At 36.9% G+C, this 8,998-nt stretch overlaps 1 protein-coding gene across 1 annotated transcript in view; it reads right to left on the bottom strand.

Annotated features, from left to right (window-relative positions):
• GREB1 (growth regulating estrogen receptor binding 1) overlaps window positions 1-8,047 on the bottom strand; it is a 160,277-nt gene extending 152,230 nt beyond the window's left edge. The window contains exon 1 of the mRNA XM_044659545.1: window positions 7,891-8,047. Within this exon, the coding sequence (XP_044515480.1) occupies window positions 7,891-8,047 (157 nt within the window). The remainder of the gene's footprint in view (window positions 1-7,890) is intronic.
• Window positions 8,048-8,998: the final 951 nt, after the last annotated feature.

Raw genomic sequence — 8,998 nt, 5'->3', positions numbered from 1 at the left:
CACTTCCCAGCTGTGTGACCCTGGGCAAGTCACTTGACCCCCATTGCCCACCCTTACCAATCTTCCACCTATGAGACAATACACCAAAGTACAAGGGTTAAAAAAAAATTTTAAAAAAATGAAAGAAAATAAGCACATATACACCTAAATATTATACATATGCGTATATTTATACATGTAATACACAATCACATGTGTGTGTTTACTTATATAGCTATATATGTATAGATATAGCTATTATTTGTATATATATACATACATGCAAATATCTATACACTGTGTATATTTATACACAGATATAAATATATACTGAAAGATCAACACTATTTTAGATGGAAGTCTTTCTGAAATTTGTTATGGGTCCCATTGAATCCCAATATTATATCAATATATATACTCCCTTATGTATATACATAGGAAAGCCTTTCTATGTCTTTTTTTTTAACCCTTAACTTCCGTCTTAGAATCCATACTAAGTATCGAAGAGCTTTAAGGCTCCGCAATGTGGTTAAGTGACTTGCCCAGGGTCACATTGCTAAGAAATGTGTGAGGCTAGATTTGAATCCAGATCCTCCAGCTCCAGGCCTAGCGCTCTAATCACTGAGCAACCTAGCTTTCCTCCTTTCCATCCCTTTTCATCCTATGTAATTCTTGAGTGGGTTCCCAGAGAGTCTCAATGTTAGTCATTCAATGTAAGGAGACTCAACTCTCCACCATAGCTTGAACTGTTTATCTGCTATTACCATTCATTCTTATATAGGAACTGGTATGAAATGATGTAGGTAATTTTTCAAACCTTAAAGCCATCTTAAAATGCCAGTTATAACAATGATGATTATTACATTTCCTAGGTAATATCCCTTATACTCCTTATTAAAATGTAAGATCCTTAAGAGTAAGGAATTGTTTCCAGTCTGCATATTTGTATCTGTAGAACCTAGCAGAGTCTCTGGCATACATTAAGTAATTAATAAATGCTCATCGATTACTGACTGATTCTTATACAGATCACCTTTAGTCATTTGATAGAGTCTGCTTATGTTTGCTGTGTGTCTCTCCATTGTTCTTTGCATAACCTACAATTTTGATTCTTTGAACCACAAAACATATTATTTGACACTGACCATAATTTAAATCATTTAACTTTTTCTCAATAACTTCAGTAACTTTACCCCAAGATTTCAGATGGTGTCTGTTAAGAATAACCTTCATTATATTGCATAGTAATATAATTCTACAACTACACCATGGTTTTTCTGTCTTCCCCATGGTGCCAAGTTATCAGCTATAATTTTGGTTGCCATTGTGCCTGCCTCTAATTCCACACAACCCCATTTCTCTTTCTAATTTTTTGCCAGACAAATAAGCTTATTCGTAAATGTTAGATAAAAATGAATCAGAGATTTTGTTAGAGCTGAGGGTTGCTTTAGAGACCATCTAGTCCAATCTTCTCACTTAAATTCAAGGAAACTGAGGCACAGAGGCTAATGACTTGTAAATAATCACAAAGTGAATTAGAGGCACATCTCCTGAGTTCTATGCCAGTATTCTTTCCACTACTACACCATGCATCAAAAGGGAGCAAATAAAGCTTCAAAGGAGTCTATAAGAATTAATATTCGCTGCTTTGGTTCAGTGGCTTTTTTTTTTTACAATTATATGGAAGTTTCTTCCTTAATAATTAGTCTGTGATCCTAATTGATCCTAATTGGTAGAATGATTCAGATAAATCAATAAGCACTTATTAAGTAAGTACAATTTGTTAGGCATTATCTAGACACTAGAGATAGAAAGACAGAAACAAAACAGTTCCTGCCCTCAAGGAACTTACATTCTGTCAGGGGAAACAACATGTAATCTATACAAGATTAAATAATACATTTTGGAGGTAAAAGCACTGGTGGCTGAGGAGAGAAAAGGGCAGGAAAGGCTTTATGTAGAAGGTGACATGAGTTGCTTTAATGGATTCAAAGGATTCCAAAAAGAAGGAGAAATGAGAAAACAGTGACGAAAGCTATACACAGGCACAGATACAATTGTATGGCATGAAGATCTCCAGAGAGCATGGCGGGTCTCCAATTAGTAATGGAGAGCTCTCCCTACTTTCCACCTCTAGACCTGAGAACAGTAATCAAATCTACACAGTCTTTCCTAGAAAGAACAAGTAAACCAGTGATTCCCAAAGTGAGCACCACCACCCCCTGGTGGGTGCTGCAGCAATCCAGGAAAGCAGTGATGGCCACAGGTGTGTTTATCTTTCCTATTAATTGCTATTAAAAATTTTTTTAATTTAATTTCTAGGGCACTAAGTAATATTTTTTTCTGGAAAGGGGGCAGTAGGCCAAAAATGTTTGAGAACCACTGAAGTAAACTAATTGCCCTCTGGCTCCATTCACCATTATTTGCTATCTTGAAGACTGCTCAGCTCAAAAAGTCTCTCCCCTGCCACCACTCTCCTACACATGTTGGCTTCTTCTACTTGAATATAAATTCCCTGAGGACAAGGACTAGCTCTTTTTCGTATTTGTCTGCAGATCAATTAGCATAGTGACTACATTGCAAGCCTTTAATACTTTTCTTTATGCACATCTATACAAATATTTAATAATACATACACACACTCTCTCCCTATTTGCCTGGTATTAGATTGGTGTCAGAAGATACTTCTCTTTCAATAAAATCATGGCCTTTTTTTGAGTTAGCACTGTAAAGACAATACAAGGGCCCTAACTCAGAGAAGCTAGCTACAAATTTGAGAGAAGGCAGCACAAGACAGAGAAAGTCTCAGAGAATAAAACCGCACACAGCCTTACAAAGTTGTTGTCTGTTGTAGCACCCAATGGAAACGCATTGTCCTGCAAAGCTGAAAATAACAGGAATTCAGGCACACAAGTAAATGAAAGACTGACCTTACTTAAGCCCCCTAAAGACACAGAAAGAACTTGAAAGCCCATCAGTGAGAAAGGAAGATTAAAGGTCAAAGGTCCACATAAGACATTCCAGGACCTTTGGTAGAATCAGTTAAGAGAGCAGTAAGTGGCTTGGTTTCTTTTTTTTCCCTGCCTTTCCTTTCAAAACTCAGGAGCCAACTAAGAGCAGAGTTACTTACTAAAGCTCCCTTGGCAAGGATAGAGTTTTAAAATAGTTAATGATATAAACCAGATTACCTTTAGCTTGTTCCCCTCAAATCACAAGCCCAGGTTTCTACAGGATTTATGGTAGCATATTTACTGCTAACTGTGAATGTAGATAATAACAATAATTTACATTTATATGTGAAGCAATCTGCTGAGACAGATAGAGAGCTGGCCTTACAGCCAAGAAGACTGGCTCAAGTCCTGTCTGACATACTGATTATGGAACCCTGAGTGAGAAGTTACTTAACCTCCCAAAGTTCAGGCAACTCTCTAAGACTTTAAATTGCACAGAAGGTGTTTTCTTGTACTCTGTGGTAGAAAGAGATCCTTCTTTTCTCTCTGGCAGTATAATTCCAGGTTCAGTTCCCTTCTCTTTACCTACATTTATACAGTATCCTGAGATCTATAAAACACTTGGCTCTAGCACTCATTAACTACTTGGCCTTAAGCAAAATCATCTCACTTTCCTGAACCTCAGTGTCCTACACTATAAAAAAAGGCATGCATTTCTTTTAATCCTTATCTTTTTCCCCACTTTACAAGTGAGGAAACCAAGTCTCAGAAGCAAAATGACTCACTGATATTCACATGAGTGTGTCAGAAGCAGGATTCAAACCCAGGTTTCTTGCTAGCAAATCTAGCATCCTTCCCACTGTCCCTCCATTTACATTTTGTTTTGATTCCACCATTTAAATGCAATTTGGCAAACACTGATTAATCACTTACTTTATACAAAGATGCAAACTGAACTAGTTCATGTCATAATGAGTCCATTTCATTATCAAATGACACTTTTTTCATCTTTGCCTATAAAATACATACTTCAAAATTATGATTTTATGAGTTAGAGGGGTTATTTAGAAATAAACAAATGTGCACAGTATAGGAGGTTATTTGTTTTCCTGACAAGAGAAATGGCCATAGGACCTGAAGGGTGAATTGGAGAGAAAGAGAGAGGGAAGAAGGGAGAGAGGGAGAAAAGAAAGCAGGAGAAGAGGAAGGAGGAGAAAGAAGGCAAGAAGAACAAGGAGAGAGAGAAAGAGAGAAACAGAGAGAGAGAGAGAGAGAGAGAGAGAGAGAGAGAGAGAAACAGAGAGAGAGAGAGAGAGAGAGAGAGAGAGAGAGAGAGAGAGAGAGAGAGAGAGAGAAAGAGAGAGATGGGAGAATGAGAATGTTCTTAACTGGGTAATAGGACCAGACTGAAATTATCCTAAAAAATAAAGATAGTGTTAATGGGGCAAAGGGGTATTTAGAATACAAGTATCCTCAGCAATAAAAATAATCTTTAAGGCGGGAGAGTAGAGATAAGAGGCATAGCCAGAGACAGACAAAACAAGATGTAGCTTAAACAAACCAGTCTCCACAAGGTTTTATGATGTGGCAAACAGTGGCTCAGAGCTGAGAGCTTTGGCTTACTTTTAACAAAACATAAGGAGTGCCTCTACTAATTCTTTTTTTTCTTTCTTTCTCCCCCACACCTTAAAGACACTGGGAAAACAAAGGAGCCAGTTCGATGCCATGAACAAATGGGAAGATGAGAAATAAGAGAGTCTGCCTCTGGTTTTAATACCAAAGCGAACCACTGAACAATCTCCTGACATCTGGAAGCAAACTGTTGACATTCAACCGAGAGGAATGTAAATTGTAAGTCTCAAAAGCTGACCTTGAAAAGCTACTCACTCCCAAAGTACTCTAACCAGATATGGGCATCCCAGTGGGGTTAGAATTGTCAAGAATGCAGACACCCTCATAGTGAAGGGGGAAAGTTAGTCTACTCCCACATAAAAATAACATACAGATCAGAGATCCTAAAAGAGCTCTCCTTCTTATCCTGCCCCCACCCACTGGGAGTTGTGATTATAATAAAATCTACTTCTCGGATAATAATCTGTTCGCATTACTTCTCAACACTCAGAAAATAATTATTCAATGTGATATAAAAAACAAGAACTGGGCTTGGATTCTGAAGACTTTGGTTTGAGTCTGAGTCTCCCATTTACTGGTCATTAAAGTCAATTTGTTTTATGTTCTCAGTGCCTCTATTTTTATCACTAGTAAACAGGAACCATTTGCATGGCCTACATCACAAAGTTGCTATTTTATAAGAATTTTGTAGAAAATACTATGTAAATGTGCTACTCTAATTAAAAATAATAATAATTTCTTCCACTTATGTCTTCCTTTATATACACTCTAAGGAGGTCAAAGACAGATGGAAAGGAGCAATGTAAATTTAAAAAAATTTATAAAGGTAGTTTTTGTAGTGACAAAGAATCGGATGAAAAAGTAGGTACCTCTTAATTGGAGAATGGCCAAATAAACTGTGGCATGTAAACTAATGAAATATTATAAAGCCAAAGGGAGAAAGAATGAAGAATTCAGAGACTCTTGAGAACGCTTACAAGCTGACACAGAACAAAATGAGCAGAACCAGGAGAATTTATAGAAGGCCACAGTAACATAAAGGGAAAATCACTGAAAAATCTGAAAATTTAGATAAATGCAGAACCAACTAAAACTTCAGTAAACTGATCATGAATATATCTCCTGCTTCTCAATAGAAAAGTGGTAAGATATCAGTATGGACTAAAGCATACAGTGTCAGACATGACATGCTTACCAACCTCTACTAGTTTGTTAAAAGAGTCGAGAAAGGAGAAGAAGAGAATCATTGAGAATAGTACAGGTGAAGATACAGGGGAAATATATCAATGAAACATTTTTTAAATAGTGAAAGCAAAAATTTAAAATAAAGTCCTTCTTTAATGCCTCATCATTGTATGATGGGTGTTCTGGTTTCCTAAAGGTTCTACCAATGATGAAGATTCTATCAAGATGAAAAAATTTCAAGCATGGTCTTGATGATAGAGTGTTTGTTATATAAGGACCACATTAGGACGTTCAAAGAGGCCCATCAACAGTCTGGCCCCAGGTTGATTAATTGTTCAGTTATAGCAACTTCCAAAAACTGGCTACCAATTTATAGGCAGATTATGATAGCACTGGGAGAGAAACACTAACAAAAATCACAGATCACTGAATGGTGGGTCCTCTGTCACCAAATCCAAAGTATTTTCCATGTAATCCAAACTCCTCTTTTTGTAGATAAAAAGTCCAGAAAGGTATGCCCAAAGTCTCTTAGCTGGCATGTAGACAAGTCAAGGTTTAAATACAGATCTTTTGACTCTTTGGATAATGGTCTTTCCTTGGGGCAGCTAGGTGGTTCAGTAGATTGAGAGCCAGGCCTAGAGATTGGAAGATCCTGGGTTCAAACCTAGTCTCAGACACTTTCTAGCTGTGTGACCCTGGGCAAGTCACAACCCACATTGCCTAACCCTTACTGCTCTTCTGCTTTGAAATCAATACACAGTATCGATTTCAAAACAGAAGGTAAAGCTATTAATTTCTGTAATAGTCTTTCCCCAATGCCACCTGTGTCAGCAAATATTAGCAAAATCATTTATTCACACAAGCACAAAATAAATCTTTATTTTCAAGTCCAGTTTCCTTTCAAGGACTGTGATTTTCCTAATTTGCATGGGTAATTTAATTAGGGACATTCTCTGTTATTATACAAAAGTTCTTTGGTTAGTATAAGAAAAAAACTGAAAGGTGAAATTCAAGGTCCCAAAAAGTTCATTGCTGGTATAAATCTAGTTCTCTGTTGGGGGGGGAGCTGGAGGGAAGGGCAGGTGTTAACATTGTGCAAACCCAACTGCAAGCTACTCACTTAGCTTCTCAAACTCTAATGGATCTCATATCTCACTTTTATCCTAGCAAGATTATTCTAAATAGGCTTAAATTGTGAAATAAGTCATTTTAACAAAGTACACTGTTAAAACATTCATTTGGGGTCCTATTTCATTGGATCCACATATTTTAGTGGCAACATATCTCTACAAAATCTGCATGTCAGGGAGCATCCTTGGGCCACACCAATCAAAAGCACAAACCAAAAGGAAAGCGTAGATTAAATATTAACTCTCATCCATTGGATGTCTATGAGATTCTGCTTGGCATCAAAATCCAACCTTATAAATTCTAAGTGCAGTTAAAAGACAAGAATAATAAAACCAGAATTTTTTCAAGCAATTAAGCTTAATTCCTTCAAGTAATTAAGTAAATCCAACAGCTTTCCACAGGCATTAGGAGCAATTTAATTTCAATTTGGATGGCTTTTCAGTAGCTAAGAGCTTCTTGTTTTTTCTAGGCAATTTCTAGATGACCTCAGCACTGCTTATCACAAACAGAAACCACCTCAGGTATTTGACTGAGTTTTGCCATCAATCACTGGGAAAAAATAAACAAAAGTCACTTTGAGACAAAAGAAGTGTTAACATTTCTGACACATCCAGATGAAAATATTCAATTTCCCCACTCCCCAAAAAGAGATCTAAAACACAGCTTAAAAACAGTATAATTGACACATTCTGCCTACACAAACTAAACTAGTCAAAAAGCTATATATTTGTTCTTTAAATTTTATGGTAATCGTCTCTTCTTGCAATTTTGTGGTTCCAAGAAGAATGGTATAATAATGCTAATATCACTTTTCCTTCTAATATTTCAATAATCTCAAAAACATGCCTCATATAGGAGTGTGAGTTTTGATCATTTTTGGACATGTTCCATGTAAAATTGAAAAGGAAACATTTTAAGAATTTCTCACGTAGTGCCCTTCTATTTTTCAAATTAATTGTTCAAATTTAAAATACATGCATGTACACAAAGAATATGTATCATATTTTCCTACCTTCTAGGGATGAAAGCTGTTGCTCAGCTTCCAAGTATAACTGGGAAAAAATTGGCCTGGGAACCAAGTTGTTGGACCGCAGTGAGGCCTCAATGGAATTATGTAAAACTTCTTCAAAACGGGTGGTCTTCAGCTGGCCAGCATAAGAATTTCCCATCTTCTGAAAAGAGGATGAATTAAAGAAAATTCACATTCAATTTCAGTTTCCAGAAGGGATGATGCCTAAAGAGCTAAAAAACAAACAAGGCAATCCTGCTCCTGAAGGAGAAGAGCTACATTGTCTCCAATGGTAAGAAAAAGAAAAACTGACAGACTTCAACCCAGCAGACTCTCCCCTAACCCCCAACCCCCAACCAGTAAATTACAGGAAGTTATATAAGTAACAGCTTTCCATTATTCAATGGAGGCAAGGAGGAGTCTGACACTTTTTTAAATATTTTACTAGAAACTAGGTTCTTGTAATTCCCAGGTTTAGCACTCTTTGGGACATTTCCCAAAGGTGCCTTGCTGTACAGAAGGAAGAGCATCACTACCCAATAACTTTTTTAAAAATGTCCATAACCTTAAACAAGACACCCTTTAAGCATTCAGATGGAAAGATACTGTTTGTATGGGAGTAGCAGGCAATTAGCAATTCAGAAACCCATCTGCTCTCCTGTACTGCTTTAAAAGGCATCTTCAACTCAAAAGGCTGGGCAACAAGATAAAATACCAACATGTCTTCTCCAAAAAAAAATAAAATAAAACAAAAATAAAAAGATGTTGAACATGTAGGGAAAGGGACTGAGCCTGTGAATTCATTGCTATGAGGGACTCATGGATAAGAAAACTCCTACCAAGGTAAGTCAGTACCTTCCAAGAGCTGCCTACAGAACTGAGAATCCTTAATCTGCTATTAAGAAATGATGAGCTGGATGATTTCAGAAAAAGCTGGAAAGATCTGCAGGAACTGATGCAAAGAGAGAAAAACAGAACCGGGGGCACATTGTACAATGTACATATTGGACGATGATTATCTGTGAAAACTTGGCTAATCTCAACAGTGCAATGATCTGGGATAATCCAGAAAGACTTATGAGGGAGAATGCTATCCACCTCAAGAGAAAGA

Source organism: Gracilinanus agilis, chromosome 2, assembly GCF_016433145.1.
Source record: "Gracilinanus agilis isolate LMUSP501 chromosome 2, AgileGrace, whole genome shotgun sequence".
Taxonomy (NCBI): Eukaryota; Metazoa; Chordata; class Mammalia; order Didelphimorphia; family Didelphidae; genus Gracilinanus; species Gracilinanus agilis.
The sequence above is the reverse complement of the archived record's forward strand: the minus strand, read 5'-3'. Positions and strand labels throughout refer to the sequence as shown.